General features: G+C 35.0%; 1 protein-coding gene across 2 annotated transcripts in view; it reads right to left on the reverse strand.

The window, feature by feature from the left end:
• Nucleotides 1-24,380, reverse strand: part of zcchc24 (zinc finger, CCHC domain containing 24) — a 67,431-nt gene that overhangs the window by 8,256 nt on the left and 34,795 nt on the right. The window contains exon 3 of one of the 2 annotated variants that reach the window (XR_015505231.1): nt 165-962. Coding sequence is in view for 1 of the 2 variants with exons in the window: in NM_001098388.2 (NP_001091858.1) it covers nt 798-962 (165 nt within the window). In the remaining variant the exon portion in view is untranslated. The remainder of the gene's footprint in view (nt 1-164; nt 963-24,380) is intronic. The other variant, NM_001098388.2, reaches the window with a different exon arrangement.

Genomic DNA, 24,380 nt, shown 5'->3' on the forward strand with positions numbered 1-24,380 from the left:
TTCCTGCAGATTTCAGTTGCAACCCATATCAAACACACCTGCCTGTAATTATCACGTGGTGTTTAGGTCCTAATTAATTGGTTCAGGTGTGTTTGACATGGGTTGCAACTGAAATCTGCAGGAAGGTGGCTCTCCAGGAACAGGGTTGGCCCCCCCTGGTTTACACTCTTAAAAAAAATCATATTCTTTTGAGGTAGGGGGTTTACAGCAATGGCAAAATATTTTGGTTGCCCATAAGACCATTTTAATGAAAATTTTTTTAACAACCATTTTTTTTAAAGTAAAAAAAAAACTTTTATAATGTAAAAAATAAATCACTAAAGAACCTGCAGTGTAATGAAAATTGTTTTCATGCATGGAAAATTGTTTCATACAATCCAATTGAGCCAATTGAGAATGTTTATTTTTATAAGTATAAAGTAACTTCAGATTAAAGTCAGAAAACACTCTTTCAATGGTTCTTCGCTGATTATATGGACATATATATGGGGAACTCAAAATTATTCTTCCAAGGCATCACAGTTAAAGCCCCCTTTTGGAACTGTTATTTTCAATAGTCTAGATAAGTTTGTTACTTCCCGAAAAAGGACCCCTCCTTTAGTTCAAGAGGTATTTGGGTTAGACAGATGTCTTGGGTTTGTGTCTCAGGTTTCAAGTATACCTGCTGGGCCCCATCCATAAGAACTTCACACCGTATGTGCTCACACAGCTAACTGACAGATCAGATAAACCTGCATGTGTCCTAGTTAAGTAATACAGTGTCACATTTATGAACTGTTAGAAGATGGATACCGTACCTGTTTATGAGGATAAACATTGATATGGCATTTGATGCATTCCTGTCCCATGTTGGCCCAAGAGTTTCCACTCATCCACTTCCTTTTGCACTTTGGGCACTTGTATTCACCAAAGCACCTTTTCTTGCCTTGGTATGGAGTCAGTCCTTCGCCTTTAGGCCTTGCCTGTAAGGACATGTCAGAGAAAAAGTCTGATTATTAAGAGTTCAACCCAGAAAATCACTTGAAAGACTTTTGACTTTAGTGGAGCTCAGGACCGATTTGACGCTGTGGATTGGGGAAAATTTGTATAAATTTGTGATTGACCAAATTTTAAGCAAATAAGTAAAGCACTGTGCATGATCTTTAGTATTATTAGAGAACAAGCGAATACAATTCTTTTATTTATCCATTAAAACATTTGGAATGGTTACATTTGCTGATCATCACACATTGTTGTAGCCTATAGAAATAAGCAACTTTGACATTTTGATTAAAAGCTTGACAATTCTGATTAGTTGACATTTACAATGATGGACTAATTCTTAAGAAAATTCAAGAAAGTGAACGTTACAAAGGTTAGGTTAACTAAACTGATGCTAAGTCTGACTTTTTAACTGACTATATTCTGATTATATATCCTGGTTCTGATTAAATTAATCCTTTCATGGTGAAAATCAACAAGTGCCACTAATACATACATCTTCTTTCTGGTTTAAATTGTAGCAGAAGTTCTTTCTTAGGGACTGAAAACATAAATAAACGGAACAAGACAAAAACAAATCATCACAATGGCGAAGTCTTTGTTTAAAACACAGTGTAGAACCTGCATGTTCACTTTTACTACATTTCATACTCCATTCCACATTTCCACTGCCTCACATGTTGAATTTCTTAAACAATAACACAAGGCACCCTGTAGCAATTATAATACTCAAGAGAAATATAGAGAAAAATCCATAGGAGGGGCTGTTTTTCAATTTTTATGCAGGAGAAAATATTCCCAGAAGGACTTTATTATTATTGGGAGTAGTTTTAACAAGTGAGTCAATGTTGAAACTAATATCTAGGCCACTAAAGCAGAAAAAGACAAAGCTTCAGAAATATCATTTAAGTCAAAGTTTGTCCAAATCAAACACACTTAAATGCTTAAAAAGATAGTTTAACCAAAACTTATAATTCGGTCACTTGTTTATGTAAAGCACTTTGAATCACTATTGTGCATGAAATGTGCTATATAAATTAACTTGCCTTGCCTTGCTTCACTTGAACCTGTTTGATGTTCTTCCTTCTGTCGAACACAATTGAAGATATTTTGAAGAAAGCTGGAAATCTGTAACCATTGACTTCCATCGAATTGGTTTTTCCAACTGTCCTCAGATTATCATCTTTTGTGTTCATAAGTTTTGGAAGTAACCACTTGAAGGGGTTAAATAGTGAGTAAATGTATATTTTTGGGTGAACTACCCCCTTAGTTTTAACCCTACAGAAGCAGAAAAAGCATCTAAACAAAATCTTGATACTTTTTGAGAGCTTCTGACATGAAATAAAACCCTTTTTTACATCTTCCTTAGCTGAACGAGATGCTATGTGTGGTATGGCAGACTTCAGCTGGAGAGTTCAGCCTCCAAACCACTAGACTATTTGAGAAGTCTCGCATATAAGGGAATTCTAATGATTTTAATTATGTAAGTGAAGTCAAACCTCAACAGATAATTCTGTTGTGGTCATAATAAGCTTTCTGGTCATGGAGAGTACATTGTTACACGCTCTCATATGCTTCCTTTTGGAATCAGCTCTCCAAAGAAGTGGCCAGTATTAATGTATTATTGTTTAGCAGATTTCTGTGACACGAATTTTGGAAGTGAATTTGTGCACTCAACCAACTTGCAATCTTAAATAACAACTGGCCGCTGAAGTGTTTATTTCACTCTGTTAAGGGGGTAGTGAAGCCTAAAGCCTCTTTACTGGGGGGAGGATTTGGAAATCCAGGTCCCATATGAGCAAAAAGAGGTGATATCATTCATTAGCATCTGCTCTCATAAACCCAGAGCCAACTGGCCAACTGAAACACTGCATGCAAAATCGGCTCTCCTCCCCAGCCTTAAACGTTATGAGTCAGGCACTGTCAACAGAACTGCAGAAAACAGCTGGAAAACATGACACTTGTGGCTGTTGTTTTGGCGATGGTTTAAAACTTCAGAGAAAGCCTGACGCAAGGCCATCTCTGTGACGGTGCCAGTCTCTGTGCTATGGTTCTGTAATGCTGGTGGTCTGCTGTGGGTGAGGCCCTGAATCCGGCAAAACAATCAGTGATATCTGGTGTCAAAACCACAGCTTTCCTTCACTGGTTGCCTTTAAGCATTTAGTAATTAACTCAGCATGGGGTGTGATTTTGGTGTCAAGGGCCGCCCTATGGTCTGATGCTCAGGTGTTTGCCAGATGACCTGCTTTTCAGAACATCAGTCCATGAATTGGTTGAGATAAAACGTCATATCCCGTATGAGCCAGGAATCTATACCTCCAATGACTTTTTTTTGTTTTTGTCTTAGCAAATAATATTTTTTATTTAAATATACAATATTTTTTTTAAAGAAACACCTCCCTAGGTAGGCATCCAGGAGGCATCCAAAACAGATGTCCGAGCCACCTCAGCTGACTTTTCTCAATGTGGAGGAGCAGCAGCTCTACTCTGAGCTTCTCCCGGGTGACAGAGCTCCTCACCTATAAGGGTGCACCCTGCCACGCTGCAATGGAAACTCATTTCGGCTGCTTGTATCAGAGATCTTGTCCTTTCGCTCATGACCATAGGTGAAAGTAGGAACAACTGGTAAATCGAAAGCTTTGTCTTTCGGCTAAGCTCCTTCTTTACAACAACGGAGCACCATGGCCCCAGACTTGGAGGTGCTGATTCTCATCCCAGCCGGCACACTCGGCAGAAACCGCGAATCTATAAATATGAAACAAATATTTCTATATAATTGTACCTAATATTACAAAGTAGGCTAATTTAACAAAACACCACAATAGTTTTCGTTTACTTTCTTGCTAAAAAGCTCTTGTTTTCCCATAAATAACTTTTTTTGATGCTTGAAAAAATCTTTTGAGGGATTTATTATTACATGGACAAACAAAGGCAGCCTAAACAACAGAACATCTTGTCTAGTGTTTACCTGCAGTGCTTCTATAAGACGAATACTTTCATATAAAATCAACAAACACAAATATGCTTCACTTAACAACAAAAATAAATAAATAACCTTGTCATATTGCATTGTCATATATCATTTTTCTACAAGTTCAAGATGATGGCACTAAGGACAGCATATGCTTTTTTATTTTGCATACGACTATAGAATGTCATGGGGTCTCACTTTTCACTCTGGTAACACATAATTGAACATTTAAAAATAAAAGAAACACCATTAAAAAGGGGCTCCATTTTGTCAAGTTTATCCTGCTTTCAGCTTAATTGTCCAACAAGTTTACAGCAATGTCATGGTGTTTAAAAAAAAGAAAATTGTTTTGGCCTACTGTATGAAGCAAATAAAACGAAACGCAATGCCACATCATTTGATCATTTGTTTCGGAAAATGAATAAGCAGTGTCTCAACGTCAATATGAAAGCATCTGCCTGTCAGTCCATGACATGACTGGACTTTGCTCCTAAGCGTTCCCACACCTTGATGCTCATGACAAGAATAGCATGTGTAGTTATCTTTTTTAAGTGAGGTGTAAATCACTGTCATGCATGAATGAATGATATTTTTGCACTTTTACACAATAATCAATGATCACATTACACAATACTGAAACTGCACGTCAAAATAACACACTGTCAAATTTCTGTAGCTCTCCTGTAGTTCGCACCCTGAATATACAAGTATTCTGCTTAAAGTGTAATTTAAAAGCCTACATTGTAAAACCCAAAACGTTAAGGTACCTCAAACCCTTTGAGGAAATAAACCGATTGCAACAAACCATTTAAGGTCAAAAACTAATCCTAATGTGTACTGTGAAGTTAATCCATTTAAGTAAACGAAGCAATTTGAGCACAGTTAAACCCAATAAATGAAGAGAACTCAAACCAACTGAGTACTGTAAAACCCAATAAGTTAACGCAACTCGAACTGTTTTAGGAAACCGATTGCAACAAATCATTTAAGTTTAAAAACGAATCTATATGAGTACTGTGAACTTACTCCATTTAAGCTTAAATAATGAGATATTCAATTAATTTATTACCTTCAACACTGAGTTCAAAACTCTTTTCAAATAAGTAGAATTAACTTTCTGTAAATTTTGATTTCATTTGATAAAGTTACTGTTGGGTTTTACAGTGTTTCCAGCGACGCTCCAGGGACAGACGAGTCTTCGCTGAGGCCATCTTCCAGCCTCCACTACGGCGACTGAAGCTCTGCTCTGCAAGACTTTTGGCCAGCGGAGAAATTAAAATGGTCGTGCCCAACTGAGTCTGGTTCTCTCAAGGTTTTTTTTCTTCACTCCCATCAGGTGAAGTTTTTTTTTCCCTCTCCGCTGTTGCCACTGCCTCGCATAGTTCAGGATTGGTAGAGCTACGCATCGATGAATTTGCTCTTCAGTGTTTGAACTCTCAGTAATGATTAAATCACACTGAACTGAGCTAAACTGAACTGAACTGAACTTAAACACTAAAAAACTGAACTACACTGTTCCAGTTACTATGACCATTTATGTGAAGCTGCTTTGACACAATCTACATTGTAAAAGCGCTATACAAATAAAGCTGAATTGAATTGAATTAATTAGGCAACTAGGTTAGTTAGTTAAAACTCTGTAGCCAATCAGAAAAGAAATTTGTAAAGGTTATAATACAAATTTTTCAAAAAGTTTCTTCCATCCAAACTACAAGAAGTAAGACTTTATCCAGAAAAAAAATATTAGAACAATATTAACTTGGTCTGTTAAACATCACTTGGGAATTATTTGAAAAAGAAAAAAAAAGATTTCACAAGAGGGCTAATAATTTAGTCTTCAACTTCTCTCTCAATCCTGGGTCACCCTGTGCTATGGACTTTTTAAAATAAACAGTGGGTGGTTCGCCTCAAATCACAACTGCACACGATGGAACAGACACTTGTAAATTACTGCATCTCTACGAGAGAGATCTGATCAGCAGTCTTGAAGAATTCACAACTCTGTGAAAAAGGCTCTATATATCCAGCACTGCAGAGCTTCCTGGACAAGTGCCAGAAGACACACATGATATTCTGTTTACAGCCGTCTGACCTATTTTGGTTGTGTTTTTAATAGATTTTAGACTAGCAGAAGTACACTGGTAGTTTGAAGGAAATCTGACAAATTTGATATTTAGAGATTCTGGAGCCTGTCTAAAACCAAAATTCAGTGTGGATGAAATCAGAACAAAACAAACAAGTCATTTATGTACTGTTAAAGATGACTGAAAAAAAGGGACAAATAAAGAAAATAAACCATTTGTTGCTCATTTGAAAGCCATTAGTTTTGGACTAACCACCGGATCTGACATCCACAAACCCAAGAAGCCAAAATTTATCGTCCCATTGTTTCAGCTCTGAGAATATTCCTCTCACAAAATAAGCAACTGCACAAAACAAAACATTCAATATTTTCCAAATGCAACAATCTGGTAGGAAATATGGCAATGTGGAGTACGCTCTACTTACAGTCACCACCAGGGAAATGACAAACGAATGGCGTTCAGAGTATCCCCACAGTCTAAACAAATCCCGACTGAAGCCTGTGTGTGTTGCAGATTCGTGTTTACACAGTTCTTCCCAGTGTATTGCTCTAGAAGTAACGTGAGCATTTTAACCAAAGTCGGCCTTAATGGACACAGCAGGTTTGTGTAAATCAATCTAGCTGTTTGTCCAATGAAAACAGATCTTTAAGACAGGAAAGGGAATCGATAAGAGCAACACCGAATGAATAGCTGATGTTTGATATATCTCTTCCATCCTGCTACAAGTTAATGTTTACTTCAGAAGCAATATGCATTAGCTTTAAAGGCTTATAAAGGAAGGGCTCGCTATCCAAACGTTTGACTGGCTATAAACAATCCAAGATCATGAGAAATACATGCCAGTGCTGAAATAATATTGCATTGTGTCTTGCGCATTTAAGTATTTTATAATCTAATTCTCTAGTAAGTTGGCCGAGAAGATGATGTGTTAATTATGATTAACTTTAATAACTTGTTTGCAAAGAAAGAGAGCAAAACTATCAGATCTCTTCCAGATCCTATTGACAGCCTTTCAAATCCAAGTGCTGCGATTGTTGGATTAATTACAAGTAAAACAGACAACATTAAGTTTTGTCATAAAATCACGCAACTAACCTATGATTAAATGGAGACTCGTGGATTCTGTGATACCTACAACAGTTGTTTATTCAGGAGGTGCTTGTGTTACACTAATAAAAAAAATGTAATACAATAAAAAGAAAGAAAAATCTGTCATCGAAAGCCTTGACTTGTTTTAAACAAGTTTAATTTCTTTGTTTTGTTTTTGTTGAAGACAAAAGAAGATATATATTGAAGAATGTTGGAAACTGGTAACTGACATTGGCAAAAATGCAATATCGTGTATGATTAGTGTAAGTGCGTTTATATTCATTGCAAAAATGGGTTAATTGGGTAGGCTAAAATTGTGAATGAGTGGATGTTTCCCAGAGATGAGTTGTGGATGGAAGGGCATCTGCTGCGTGGAAATGTGCTGGATAAGTTGGCGGTTCGTTCCGCTGTGGCGGCCCCGGATTAATAAAAGGACTAAGCCGAAAAGAAAATGAATGAATGAATGATTACTACTGGAAAATAGTAACTGATTACATTACTAATTATTTAATGTAAAAAGTAATCAGATTACTTAAAAGTAAAGTAATTAGTATTCTGATTACTTTTTTAAGTAACACCCAACACTGCTAAACACTGACATCCATAGAAGGACAAACAAATACTATGGAGGTCAATGGTATCTACTTTAAAACATAAAAGATAAAAATACTGCAGCTCTTTTTAGCAATTTAAAATTCACTAAAAATCATTACAATGTGTTTAACACAGCAGCTTGACAAATTCAAAGGATTTAAAGAGATTGTTCACTTTTTATTTACTTAATCTTCACTTGTTTCAAACTTAGTTCTCTTTTTTCTTTTGAAAAATGGATGCCTGTAACAATTGACATTCATAGTATAGTAAATATGAGCGTGTCGCACGCGCATCGCTTCCAATATGCGTCCAAGCATGCGTGCCTCCTGTCCTGAAGTAAATAACGAACTTACGCACTAAGACACGATATGTGAACAGCCATATAAACACGCTATGCTTCTCTTCACATTTTCCGAAGTTACCTTCAATCCCGATTCTGCACTAAAATCCATTTTACAATGTTTAGGGTGAGTTGGGCTGCAGTGTTTTTAGGTGCTGGTGTCTGCCTTGGTGACAAGTATTGTGCTAGAATACATTCGGTTCAACTGCTTTACAAGTTGCTGGTCGAGTTAAAAGCAGTCAAAAGTTCTTTAGAGACTGGACATAGACTGCCTTTCACACTTATATTTGTTTTTACGCTCAATGAAATCAAAGTAATGTCTGTACTCCCACTTAAAGAAGCAGCCACTCTAGTTAGCAGCTATTTCAGCACTATTTCAGCTCGCATTCTCCATTTAAAAGTGAATTCTCACTAACTTTGCAGAAAAAACGTGATTTAAAAATGTTAAATATTGTTTTGTAAAATCTATATTTGTATTGTAAGTAACACAATTACACTGACTTTAGTAGCTGTTATCGAATTACACAAATTTAAAAAGTAATTCGTTACATTACTGTGTTCCCAGAAAATGATATTAGAATACAGTAATGCGTTACTGTGGAATTTGTTACACCCAACTCTGGTGGTTACAGAATTCCATCATTCCTCGATAAATCTTCTTTTGCTATACATTTTAACAAAAAACTTCAAACTGGTTTGGAACAAGTAAAGCAAATCAATGCCGAATTTTCATTTTTCTGGTGGAACTGTCTCCTTAAGTTATGTTAGCTTAACATGACTATTGGTTTACCCTCTGAATGCTTGGTGATTGTTTGGGACACTGAAGAGATGGAAGTATCCAGTGACTGTGAACGCTTATGTAGAAGGGAGATCAGATGGAGCATCTCCTTTCCCCATCCCTCCAGCTGTGTTCCCTATGGAGGCTGAAAGAGGGGTGGGGGGGTGGCTTTGGCTGTCCCAGCAGCAGAACCAGCCTCCCCGCAACAGGACAAATACCACAGCACGGCAGTCATCGCTCACAGCTGGAGACGTTCCTCCAATCAGGCCCTACAGGACTGAAGGGAAGGAAATCAGAAGCAGATGGGCTCCTCACTGGTATAACATGAGAAAACCTAAAAGTCCCTTTTCAGATCAGCCCTCTGCTTCCAATTAAGACTATATAGATTAACATAAGGGTGCCAGAGGAGAAAAATTACAGATAGGCACTCAGTGTTTGGAAAGAGATAAGACTTAAAGGAGTGGGAATGTTCTGAATGGTCTGTTCAGGACAAGTTCAAAGCAAGAACAGTCCATTTACAAATCTATTAAATACTTTTTAATGCAGATTTAAAGTAAATAGACATCAACTTGCAATCAATCAAAAAGTCAAGCAAACAAAAAACATTGATGTAAGACGCAACTAAAGAGCAGGGTTATTAAACTCCCTCAAGTGGTTTCAAACGTTTATAAGTTTCTTTAATCTGTTAAACACAAAATAAATGTTTGAAGAATTCTGAAAAGCAGCAACCACTGACACCCACTGTAGCAAAAACAAATACTGTGGAAATCAGTGGTTACAGGTTTACAGCTTTCTTTAAAACAGAGGCGTAGATTTGCTAATTTGACACCAACCTCCACACCCCAATGGTAAGATTTAAATGTAACTTCACATTTATACTGTAAAGTTAAAGGAACGTCTGACAAAAAGGTAGTTTAATAAAGACTTCCGTTTACAGAACACCTCATGTTCAATTTTGCACTTAAAAAAACTAAAATAACTAAATAAATAAATCAAATACAATTAGCAATAAAACAATGTTAAATCAAGCATGTCTTATTGTGCAAAATTAAATGTATATGATTTTACTTTGACAAGGAATGAATGCAGACTTCTGGAAAGGGGAGGCATATGACACAATAACCTTTTTATATTGATTGTTGTTTTTTCATAATCGTCGTGAAGGCCAAAATTGAAAAACTTTTTTTGTAGCGAACTTGACTTTAATGGGTGGCGCAGTGGGTAACACGTTCACCTCACAGCAAGAAAATCGCTGGTTCGAGCCTCGCCTGGGTCAGTTGGCATTTCTCTGTGGAGTTTGCATGTTTTCCCCATGTTCACGTGGGTTTTCTCTGGGTGCTCCGGTTTCCCCCACAAGTCCAAAGACATGCAGTACAAGAGAATTGGGTATGCTAAAATTGACTGTAGTGTATGAGTGTGTATGTGAATGAGTGTGTATGGATGTTTCCCAGTGATGGGTTGCGGCTGGAAGGGCATCCGCTGTGTAAAACATATGCTGGATAAGTTGGCAGTTCATTCCGCTGTGGCGACAAAATGAATAAATGAAGTTGACTTCAAATGAAATGTAGCTGCTTATGTCCATGTCTCACATGAGTCTTGCACAGTGACTGAAAACTTCCCACAAACAATTATTTTATTTCGGAGGCGATTAAATTATTGGTGGGGACATTTCAACAATCGGTGGATAGTGGTGGGGACTTGTCCCCTCTGTCCATGCCAATTCTACACCCTTGCTTCAAAAGATCTTCCTTTGTGTTCAAGTTTTGTGACAAGTAAAGGGGGAGTAAACAAAGGTTTGGGTAAACTTTCAAGTCAAAATCAACTATGATCAAATATCATCAAATCAAATTATAAAATTGTATTAACTAAAAGATACAAACACCTGAATCGGTTGATTATAGCATGTTTTTGCTTTTGAAATACATTAAAACATTTTTCATCTTAGTAAAAGTTATGGTTAGATGCAACTGATGCCGAGTTCAGACTGCGTGATTTTAGCTCCAATTTTGACTTGTCGACTTGAGAAATCACAGACAAATGCCTGAAATGACAGTCAATTCAGCGCTCATTCACGTGAGTAACATTTACACAGTGTGAACTATCAAAGACGCGATCTGAGAGAATCCCAGATGAGTTGCAGACACCTGTGAGATATCTGGAGCTGTCAGCTATTCTAATCATGCCGTGTGATCATGCCATTTGTTCTGATTGAAATTAACATCTGTGATCACCTACAGCCAATGAGAGCGCAGCATCCACTACTATGGATATCTGCAGGCCAGAGGGAGGTTAGGGGAAAAGTTAAAAGGGCAACTTTTCGATCTATTTGGACTCAAGAAATGGAGGAAAAACTAGCATAAATTTGGCAGGAGCACCTGTGTCTGTTTAACATGTCATCTGAAAAGAAAAAAAGTTTAAGAGAAATTTCTATTTCGTTTAAAAACCAAGGTGAGCAAAATAAGTACATTTTCTACTCCACTAGGGTTTTTTATCATTATTTAATAACAAAATATATAGTATGCAACCTGTAGTTTGCACATCAATTTTTATTTGGTTGTGAGACTTAGTTTGCAGACCAAGACTATAGTAAACTCATGCAGTGTGAAACCCCCAGCATACTTTAGATTGATGTAACATGCTCACCTTATTTTGGTGAATTTGAGGTTTTTTCAAAAATAGTAAACTCAAAAAATGACTTTGGCTGCTTGTTTAAATCATCGTCAAATTTGTTGAGTTGTATGAGTTGAAACAACCTAATAACACTCAATAACTTGGGACAACATGAAGGAATTGTGTGTAACCCAGCATTTTTTAGTGTAGAAATATTTGAAAACAGTCAATTATTGAAACTTTAGTGACAGTATAGGTTCTTCCATCTCTCAATGTTTCTTACAGTTGGCTCTGTTCAATCCATTATTGATACTGATTTTTGAATGATAAAAAATAACATTCGGATATTATTTTTTATATTATTTTAAAATCAAATGTGCTTGAAAACATTCCTAGTCTTCCAATTCTCCAGACTTTCCCCATCTAAAACCATTGTCTAATGGCATTAAAGGTAAAATAGGTACTTTATGATGTTACCATGGTTAATGCATGTTACAAGAAATGCCAGTAACAACATTCTCTGACTGAAAGCCTTTATAAGCCATATTTTCAAAAAGGAACGGCAGATCTGCAAAGACCACAACTTTGACCAAACATTTTACCACAATTGAACTGGTTTATATGTTATTCTTTTGTGTGCAAAATGGAGGAATTTTGGAGGGTGACTGTGCACTTTAAGAGAATTCTTGGAAGTAATTGAAAAAACCACTTCTGGCTCAGGCTGCTGAAGTTTGGTTTTGCAAGGAAATGCATGTCAACTCTTGGGGCAGAGAATCAACAGGAGACTACAAAAACTCAAACATGTTTTTTTTTCTTCAGTTTTCACAAATAAAGTACACAAAAGTAGTGTATACTGTTTGGCTAATCATGAAACTCGCATAGTTTTGGATAGCCTCCCTTCCACAAACATTCCAATTCATGCTTCCTTTTTGCAAATATCACCTAAAATCGGTCTAATTTAAGTAAACATGAACTCAATGAACTCACTATAAACACTGTTAACTGCTGAAAAGAATGTTTTTCTACATACAGCAGCCCTAAATTATTTGCACAGTTACTTAGCCCTAAGACTGAATAGTATTTGTTGTGTTTTTATTCCATTTGTTGTATATTTTTAAAAGTCAGTATATATATATATATATATATATATATATATATATTAGTGTATATAAATCATTTATGCAATTGAATTTCAAATTAAACTAGCATTTCTTTTTGTTTTATTAAGATACGATTGTAGTTAAATGTGCAGTAGGAGATCTGCCAAAATGCCAACCGGTTAGCATAATATCTTTGAAACACAATATCCCTTACCTGTCGTCCGTTACCTGCTCTGGTAAATTTATTGTTGAATGTAAAAGTGAAGACGAGCATGTACCTATAAATCGATATAAAACCAAAAAAAGTGTCTTAAGTAATATAACATCACAAGTGTCCAATCTGTGCCCTTCTTCATTGATTTTTTTATTTATTTGTATTTTATTTTATTTGCTTTGTTTTATGTACGATTTGCTTTTACAACACAATTGCACTTTCATTTGTATTTGCATTGGTTTATTTGTTTAAATCTGAGTAAATATTTTATTATAGGTTAAATATATTTCCATTAATAATAATGTATGCACTTAAATATTAAAATTGTATTTTTTGTGCTATATTCTTGCTGTTTTTACACCAGTGGTCTCTTTTTTTTAAATCTTGCATAGGGCCCCTCAACCCTACGGGCCGGCACTGCGTGAACAGATGCACAGGTATACAAATCTACATTTGTTGACAGACAGTTTGGGCTACTTTTCAGAATTATAGGAAATATGGGCCGACATATTTTAACTGGATGAACATTTTTAGTCTTATTCCTCACCCAGAATATAAAAATACATATAAATACATTTCGATCATTTAGTTTAATCATTACTATTGGAATGAGAAAAGACCAGCACAACAAATGTTTCTGAAGACAATCACCTACTGCACCTTTCATATTAAAAGACTGAATTTGTTTTTTAATTTGTCAATTAAATTAATCAAGTGTTATTTTAGTACTATTGTTTTATTAATAATTACAGTTGATTTTTATATTTTCTTTTATATTGTATTGATTTTATGTGTTATTTATAGTCAGACTTTGTTATGTAAATTCAATTAACATTGCATTTTTAGTGTCTATTTAGTGTCTATTTACTGCATCGAGTTAAACTAAATGAAAATGCGAAATATTTCCTTGACAACCAACTGAAATATTTATTTTAAATTTCTCTTATATAGATTTGTTTTTATTTAATGTTTGTTTTATGTTGTCACAAAATAAGTCTAGGGAAAATAAACATTAATTTTCCCATTATATTATTTATTTAACTAAATACATTGGTCAGATTTTAAATTAAGGGAAAAAAAATAACGTTAGAAATGTAATTAAAATATTTGTATTCTATTTAACAAAATAAACCGTTTTTTTTTTTTTTTTTTTTTAGTTTAGTTTAGTTTAATTTACATGCCTACATTTTAGGTCAAAATTGAACACTTGCCCAAATACTCAACTACGTGTCACCCCAACGCCCATTACATGTAAACAGATGAATGTACCAATGCGTGTTACACAGCTCTCAGCCATTAGCATCACAATGTGAGAAGGGGATCAAGCGGAGCTCTGTCTGGCCTGGATGAGGAGATTCAGCCAAGGCCAGCACAGAGCCTGCAGATGGCCTTTCCCAGAGTCCCGCACACAAGCAGGACAGTGTGGAGCTCATCAGCTGCGTCTGCCATTTCCGGAACACTCCACGAACGGCCGGACTTGAGCAAGCATTCCAGTCAGGTGCGCGCTGGTGTTATTTATTAATGCCCACTAGAGCGCCTAAATGAAGCCAGTGTTTTCTTGGGTCTCTCCGTGTCCTTTTCTTGTGACTGCAGCTGTCTCTTTTTATGCCCGAAAGGCAAGGACTGCATCGCAGAGACTGACAAGAGGGAACAGGTGTGCTGTTAAATGATAAATCTGTCAGCTCACAATGCCTCAGTGTTAGGAAAAACAATCCCATCACGTGGAGAGGCACTGAGAGAATTTGGGGAGAAATTAGAAAGCAAGAGGAGTTGATGCTGACACATAAAAGGATTAGTTGCTGACCTGGGGTCAGTCTTGACATTATTCTTGTAAATTGATGATTGGTGTTGGAGAGTCTAAAGGAGATGATATTGGATCTGTGTTCATATTGTGAAAGAGGAAGAAGCTGATAATCACTATAAAGCAAAATATAGACCATTTCAATGTGGTGATGTCATTGGCCCATGAACATTTCCTGCTTGTTATTAAACTATTTCATAACTGTAACAAGAGGCAAATCAATTATAACTTCATGTTAAAGCAGCTATTATAACATTATTAATCAATGTGGCTCTTTTTGGATTCTTGAAAGCTATAAAAATTTAAAATGTAAAACAGAAAATACGGTGGGACCATTGTTTTAGTTTACATCCCTCAAAATGGTCTATAGATGTCTATATGCCTTCATTAAAATATGTTAATTTAGTGTCATGAATTTATTTAATTTATCAATATTGTTTCATACTAATTCGTAATTTTTATAAGTTCTATTGAACACCGAATATAGCTGTAAAATAACATTAAAGATGTTATAAATGCTGTGATAAAAATGCTTTCTTATTTGTTCATGACATTTAGTCATTTAGCAGACGCTTTTATCCAAAGCGACTTACAAATGAGGACAAGGAAGCAATTTGCACAACTATAAGAGCAACAATGAATAAGTTCTGTATAGGCAAGCTTCAGGTATGTAAAGTGTAAAAAGCAAAACATTATTAATTTTTTTTTTCATGATATCTAATGCATTTAAAATTGTTATTCTACTTTTCGATAACACTTTACAATCAGGTTAAAATTGATAAATGAAATCAGTGAACACAAAATTACAATAAAAAAAACAGCAACAACATTTCTTAAATAAAAAAAAAAATTATTTAATGAACCCGAGGTAATGAACTAAAAATTAATTGTTTATTATTATTGGTAATACTTTATTTAGATGGTCCATTTGAGTATCATTAGACTGTCTGCTTAATATCTGCTGATACTGCTCCTTTAACAGACATTTAACTGACTATAAAAAACAAGTACAAGCTAACTTACACTAACCCTAATTCCAATCCACACACCAAACTAACAGTCTTCTTATAATCTAATAAAAACCTAACAGAATTAGTTGACTTGTAGATGCAATGTAACTTAAATTCAACAAATGGACCATCAAAATAAAGTGTGACCTTATTATTAATAATAATAACTAATGTCTAAATCTAGGTCTAGCAAGTCTAAGGTCAGCAAATATTGTTGGTTATTCCTTTAGCTGTAGCCAATCACGTATTCAGGGCGTTTTCAGTATAATTAATAAAATAATGTATTTTGGTGCATTAACACAAAATTTATTCATGAAACAGAGATATTTTTTAAAATAATATTTTTATCACCAAACATATTAGGAATTAAAAGATAATACAAATAAATTCAAGCAAAATATAGCAAAAATAAATTTCAACCTACAAAATTTCAACTAGATTTTTTTTCTACTCTTGATTTTTCCTCTTCTTTAAATTTGTATTTAATATTTTTCTAGAACATATAAATTTGGGTGTACTGGACCGTTATCAAGTTATTTTGTTGGATGAGCTCCAGATTTGGCTTCAGTACTGACTAATCTAATGCAAATCAACAAATACAATATTGTATAGCTTCCTATTAAAAATATGAATTTAAAAGATAGATTTGTGAGGGGTGTACTCAAATATGCTGAGCACTGTATATATACGTTATTATGTTAGTTGGTGGGAATTCATGATGTACCATATTTTACAATGCATGTTATGTTTCTTACTGCGAATGATTTTCTGTGCAATAGTGTTGCATTAGGTGTTTTCACTTATGATATTAACTAACCTTTCACGCTTTTTTCTTCTACAAGTACACAATTGCTTGAGTCTCACAAAATCTTCCACATACTTATGTCTCATGTTTTACAATAATTTTAGAATCTTTTAACCATAATTAAATAATCTGCGAATGTAGTCCTTTAAACATTTTTCTGAGCCCATTGGCTTTTTGTTATTACATTTTGGATTTTTTTTTTTACGTTTAATATTGTTGTTATTATGCTTTAATCTCTTTAAATTGGATGTGTGTCATAACAAGGAAGGAATAAAGTCTTCCTTCTGTCACACAGCAAATTGAATTCTTTTGCAAAGCATTACCATGTCATCAACATCAGCCCTACAGCAATAATGAATCCCAAACACATTAACGTTATTTTCTAAAGCAAACACCCTTTGCACCTCATGCATTCCTTTGAGCAACTATTTCCAATTGTGAAACCGACGCATGTCCAGTGGTCACTAATAATCAGTTTGAAAACTCAGCTCATTTTTTGGCCCTTTCACTCTTTTCGAGGTTATTACAAAGCTAAGCAATGTTTTCCAAGTATTCCAGATAGCGCTGGACTGCTTCCTGGTTTTTTGGCGCAGGCCCCTGGAGTTTGGCTGCTCCGTCTGCCAGCATCTGGAATCCATCAGTATAAACAATGGAGGCCCCGGTGCTGGAGCCTCTCGCCCGGCTCCCATGGGACTGAACTCCGCACAGCTCAGGAACACCAGTCCCACTAGATACAGCCCGCTCAATTACCCCACATCCAAGAAGATAGGAGGAAAACGTAACGTTCTGCTAATCTGTGTTTAGTTTGGCTCGGATACAGATAAGATTGATTCACTGATAGATGCCCAAACACACGCAGATCAAACTTGGCCCTTCCTGAGGGCACACGCTCTGTTTACGCTGATAATTAGCTGCAAATCTTTTGATTAAGATTCCTATTGTTCAGTTCATTGTAAATGAGTCATGCATGATGCTCTGCGCACACAAACATGACAATTACACTGCCAAACACACAGTGATGGGAATCACAGTTCTCAGTGTCCCTTCAACTCTATTTTCTAGAACCGAAACATATGTTATAGATCACACTAAACAACAGACGTTTGGCCAAAGTGAACAGCAATCTAACACTTGCTCTGAAATATATGGGTTTACAGAGTTCTTTCAGGCAGGGGTGTCAAACACATGGGCCACAGTCTGAATATACAGCCTGTAGAGAAATCTAATCTGATTTTTAAAATTCAATTATGCTGGAAGCATTCTCAAATATTTATTACGTCTGTATGACAGATTCATTATGTTCTACTTTGAATGGATGAACTCATCAGTTTGTGTTAGAGCAACAAGTCTTTTTTTAAAAGGGGTACTTCACCCAAAAATTTGGTGTTAATTGTATCCATCCTATCCTATCCATGATTTTTTTTTTCTTCTGCAAAACGTTAAGAAAAATTTATAGATTAAATCTTTATCCTTGGTGATTCATATAATGAAAGTCAATAGCTGCTTTTCCACTGTCGGGTCAGTGCAAGCTAGGGCTTTTATCAGGCCGAGCCAGGCAATGAGGCCAAAATCATGTTGCGTTTCCACTGTCGGGCTTGTAGCCCCCAGAACGCCCCCCAAATCAAACGTCACACAACTTGAACAGTTCAGATCCAGGCAGATACAGCACACCATCATTATCATCACAAAACAATTTAAACGAACCAAAGTAAAACAAGCAAATTACATGATACTGTACAGCATTACTCTACGCATATAGGCTTTTGTATTTTCACTCATTATATTGGTTTACTCGCCGACCCTCAGTTGGCATCGTAGATTGAGCGGTCTAGCCACTAACCGAGGGATGACCCAGCGGACCATACACAGTGTCCCTTCGACTGCCCACTACAAAATGATTGACCATGTTTTGACTGTTTTAAAGAATAAACAAACAAACATAATTCTGTTGCACTAATACACTTTATTTTGGTTTAATTGTAATATATATATATATATATATATATATATATATATATATATATATATATATATATATATATATATATATATATATATATATATATATATATATATAAACCAGTTAAATGACAATGTGAAATATTTTATGGCATACTTCAAAAAATAAAGATGAATTAGTAATCAAAAATGTTTTATTTTACACCATATTTTTAGATGTACATAGTATATGTTTTAATTCTGGTACTTTTAACATAAACCGACATATCTACCCATTGGTAGAGGTTGATAGATTAAGAGCAACATTAGGAATTAAGAAATGCAATCCAAAAATAATTTCTTGGTGGGGCACTTAATATCCCATAAAACCACAGAATTTATCCGTTAATAACTCTGTAAAAAGCATATTTTATAAATTATAGTTTGTAAATGCTGCAGAGAGACCTAAAACATGTTTTTCCCTATGCTTTATGACAATAGGTAATTACACTTTATTTAAGAGAATAAATTAAGGATGTTTCATATTATCTGGTTATCTTAAGTAAAGGGAACTATGAAGTGTTTCAGGACATAAGAGCAAGTAATAAAATATAGGCTAGCCTATCTTGTTGTTACCAGCACTTTAAGTGCCCAAAAAAAACACATATAGGTAAAGCAAAATGACCTCATGATGCATTGAGGTCTAACGAAGTGAATCCCTGGACTGAAGATGAGTAAATGAACTTCAAAACTTTATTTTAGGTCAGCTGTCTCTATAAACAATTTTTGACTGTGGTTTTACCTAAAACTAGATCTGCAAATAACAGAGCAGCATGAGTTACTGTGTGAGAGTTGCTCACATGCTTACAAATTCCCAAAGAATAATTATTAGGTATAGACTAACATATTTAAGGCATAGTTCACCAGAAAATGAGAATTGCCTCATTTATTCTCCCTCAAGTGGTTTTAAACTATGAAAAATGCTGGTTGCTGGGACCTACTGACTTACACACAGGGAAATAAATACTATAGAAGTCAGTGGGTCCCAACAATTAGCATGTTTCAAAATATCTTCTTTTGTGTTCAACAGAAGAAATGAACTCAAACAGGTTTTGAACAAGTGAAGGATGAGTAAATGATGACAGAATTTTCATGATTTAGGTGAAGTAGATCAAATCATATACTTATTTATTTTCCATTATCAATTCTGCTGATGTTTCATCTCAAGTTGTTTTTGTTTAATTTAATTGTGTTATTATATTATTTACATTTTACTTTATAAATTTTGCCAAACATTGTTAAGGTATGTCTTTCCCATGCCAGAGTATTACTTTTAAGCCAGCATTTTTTTTATCATAAACATAAATCATCAATCGTTTCATTTAAATGTTGGATTTTCATTTGCATGTTGCTGACTATTATGCTAGCTTTCTTCCCTGTAAACAACTCCTGTTCGTTTGTTCTGGTTGATAGAGTGATGGGAAATCTTATCCAAGGACCTATCCAAATTATCGAAGGACCTCGGTTTATAAAATTAGCAAATGTGAATGTGAATCATCAATGTGTGATTGTGTTTTGTGCACCCTCTCCATGAGTTCACCGAGGTTTACCAAATAAATCAAATAAAGTGACACATATTTCAATCCAGCATGTGACCTAAAATGAGCTTGACACCCCTGCATTAGGGATACAAAGTATGGTCTGCTCACTTGCTTGAACATGTTGAGATGGCTGGCAGTGGGAGTTGGCATTTCATAGATTCCAGACTAATATAGCAAGACCAAACCCATATATACTGACTAGTGTGAAAGAAACAGAGGATGCAGAGGCAGGCAACCCTCGCTCCTGGCCTCCAGCTAAAGTCTGAGAGAGTCTCTTTATGCTTAAGCGCACCGCAGAACATACACCTACTTATTTATAAAAAACGTATTTATAAACGCCAGCAAGTTAGGTACCACCGGCATTCAGTCAGTGAAAGATGTACAGATCAGGCCTGACACAAATATTACATTTGATTATGCACACACTTATTTTTAGCTGTATAGGAGATTCTAGTTGCACAAAGACAGGCATTGCTCAGTCTCCTTAATTTGTCCACAAGCAGCTGCTCCCTCCGAGCAATGACTGCTGAGATAAGCATTCTTATCTTCTACAGAGCTAAATATAAAAGCTGCAATCACTGCTTTACTTTTTGGGATGGAGAATTTTAAATAAAGCTTTTGAAGAAACAAATGACAGTGCTTAATTGCTTCTTTTTAAATATGAAACTTTTTACATTGTTTACATCACTTTAACAATTGATTTAATGCTTATTAGAGGGTTTAATAAGCCATGAGAGGACATCCATTACAGTGATTTTATCTTGGCTATGGAGCGCTCTCTGCTTATTGCCTTCTAGTTTATGATCTCTTAACTGCGGTAAAATCACTGTAATACACAACCTCAAGTCACTTATTACTTTCATAAAAATTCAGATCATTGATGGAGAACAGCAGTATTCAATGAAATCAAATATTAATAGTAATAAATAAAGAAATGCTGAAGTAAACTATAACCTATTGGCAGGAAATGACTGCCAAGCACCATAGCAACTTGGCATATTAATATAGATGGCTTGTCTTTGAATGCAGGTCATCCAGCCAGAATTTACAGCCAGAACTATCCGTCTTATAATTCGCATGCATGAATATGGCTCAAATGATCATAGCCTGTTAATGTGTCCATCATAGCTGTTTCAATAATTATGCGTTTTGCCGGACATCCAGGGGTCAGTGTGGATCAGTCTCTGAGATGCCCACATGAGTAATCTAATGAACTATCCAGGATTTCTGGGAAAAATAAAATCATGAGGCAACATCCTCAGCAAATGTTGTACTTGTGCAACATTTCCAAACAGCTTTCCAGTCATGAACCAAAAGCAACGATAGCGTAAACTTCTCCAAAATCTCAAAACAAAGGATTTTATAGCAAAAACAGCAAAGAGCTTAGTTTCGCAGCCCCCACTGGAGGCTGTATATCATAACACTCAATAAATCATTTCTTGGGAACCAGCACTTCTTATTTATAGGCAATAAAACTGCATTCAGTCACACAAATAAATGAACTAGTTATTAACATTCCACAGTGTTTGCTATGTTCATCCCTGCCCCAGTTTCACCAAGAAAACACAGAGGATTTCCAAAAATCATGAAGTGATTGATGAATTGATGACAATAATGGGCCAACAAGTACAATTGACGGTACCTGATGGAAATATGGGCAATAGTCCACTCCATTCAAGGTGAAAATAATATACTAACTATCCTCTGTCAAGTTCAAGGAGGTGTATAATAACTGGAGAAAGCCATCCTTTATCAATTTTCATTTATTTCAATGGCAGATTCTTGGCTGGGACTGGGAAGTAGGCAATTTAATTTTGCAGTTTAATCTGCAATACTCCAAAATATTTAATTTCATTCATTTAAATATAAGAAAATTATTATAAACTATAAAAAATATATTTTTATAAATATTATTTTTTAAAACATTATAAATAAATATATGTCATCAAAAGATCATTTACATCCACCCTATATGACACAGAAAATGACTGCTTAATGTTCAAAATAATAGATTTTCTTCCGTATAATGATGTCAATATATTATAAAAGAAAGGGGTTTTTTTTCATTCAAGTAGCCCCACCTAGCCAAATCTAAGACAATAAGCTAAAATACAATTTATACTTTCAAACTACCCTAACAGTGCAATTGGTAATTAATCCATCTGTTGATATTTAATATATTCATTATCAGAATATTACTGAAAGGGTATTAAATACATACAATAATTTTAAATAACAACTTATATCCCAATTTATATTAGTTGGCCTTAATGAATATGTACTTACACTGAAATTAATGATATGCTACAATGTACTTATTGCATAAATACATGTGTTTACACTGTACTTATGATTGATTAAATGTCTGCAAGTAATTAGGTTTGTAATTAATTTGCTATTACATTTTTAATTACTCTGTTGACCTTCCCTTGCAATTTAATAACAAGAGTATCCAAATTGTATGTATCATCGCCTTGGAATTATAAGGTTCTATCTGCGTTCTGAATGATTTTGAGATATTGAGCAGCTATTGAATGCAAGTTTTTGCTTTTCATATAGCAAACAGTATGTGTTTAACATTTGTTTTTTTAAATAAAAAGACTTCAAATGTAAACAACTTATAAAAAAAATCCCATAATGTAACTAATGTCATTTAATAAGAAATTGTGAATAATTCAATTTTGACAAAAAAAATGTCAGATAGAACCTTATAATTCTATAATTCTCACGAGGAAACGGAAGTATTTTACGTTTTGTGAATTTAGTGGCTAATTTGTAAACATTCGAGGTTAGTTGTACGAAAATGTACGATTTTAAAAAGAAGGCGTGGCACCCAACCCCACCCCTAACCCCAACAGTCAATGAGTGATGAGCAAATCGAGCTAAATTGTACGAATTAGATTGTCCAAATTCATACCAATTAGCCACTAAATCAAAAAGTTACGAATTGCTGTGAAATTGCATTGGTACTATATATCCCTTCAAGAGAATGTTAGTGGTAAAACTGACACTAATGAAATAATATAAGTTCATACAGTACATAATATACAGTATTTTCTCCAAACACGTGCATTTTTTAAAATTAGTTACATTTAAAGTGATTTAAAGTTCAACCAAACATTTTAATTGACATTACTTACTCGAGTGTTTCCAGAGCTTTATGCGTTTCGTTCTTTTCTTTTTTTAACACACAAACAAAAAAAAGATAATCTAAAGAACATTTAAGAACCAGTAACCTGTTACATACTATAGTAGGAAAAGCAAAGACAATTGGAAGTCAATTGTATACCGGCTTCCATGATGGGGTTCAATATTTTGTTCATTTGAGTTCAACAGAAAAAAGAAACAGATTTGTGACAAATGAAAAGTGAATAAATGATGACAGAATTTTCAGTTGTGGCTGAACTTTACTGATGCAACATAAAGAACGGTCTGCAGTTACCTTTTGTCACTTGCTATAAACAGCAGTAACAACAGCTTTGAATGTTTTACTAGTGCTTTACCCTAAACTTAGAAATGTGCAAAATGAGAAAAGCTGCCTTGGTTTTGTTTTACAATTTGTAATATATGATTGTATTTAAAATAAAGTTGCACTAAATGAATTGAACCCAGTTGTGCTGATCAAGCTAAAGTTCATATTTAACAATAAAGAAGAGTTAGATAAGAAAATAATAATACACAAGTTACAAGTTATTATCTGATGTCAAAACTGATGGCATGAACAGATCCACAAACCAGTGTTAGGCAATCATCTCAGCACTCAGTTGCAACTGGTGACAGGCAAATAGCTGGCAAACCACTGATATTTTTCAAGAGGCTTATCAAACACAAGCGTAAACACTTTAAGTGGGCCTGCGCTGTAGATCAAAACTCTGCATCCAAAGCCCAAGGGAGACTAATCTTGAAATAACACTGAATTTCACATTTAAATTTAGTCAGAACAAATGTGGGCTATAATGATGGCCTTCTATCTGTGCACCGTCAGGCAGAGATGGCTCGCTGTGCCTGTTAGACAGGCAAGTTTGGCATTCCTCTTCTAATTAGGACTTCATCACACACAGTCACAGCAGTGTCATTGAGGCCGCTAACCTCTGCTGCGTTCAAACTAGGTCGGTGTATTAAATCGGACATGATTTAACATTCAGGGCCCAAGCTCTGCACAAATGGCTTTTTTTTTTTTTTTTTTTAGCAATGGACAAATTAGCTTTTAGAGCCCATTTGGAAATTCAACATCTCTCTGGATTTACAATATACATTTTTAGTCAACACAATACCAAGTTTTAGGAAAGGAACATTTGACTGAATAACCATAATCAGAACATTCAATAATTCATTTTCTTTTTGGCTTAGTCCCTTCTTTATCAGAGGTTGCCACAGTGGAATGAACCATCAGCTATTGTGGTATATGTTTTTACACAGCGGATGCCCTTCCAGCCACAACCCAGTACTAGAAAACATGCATAC

Source organism: Danio rerio, chromosome 13, assembly GCF_052040795.2.
Source record: "Danio rerio strain M-AB ecotype USA chromosome 13, GRCz13ab, whole genome shotgun sequence".
Lineage (NCBI taxonomy): Eukaryota > Metazoa > Chordata > Actinopteri > Cypriniformes > Danionidae > Danio > Danio rerio.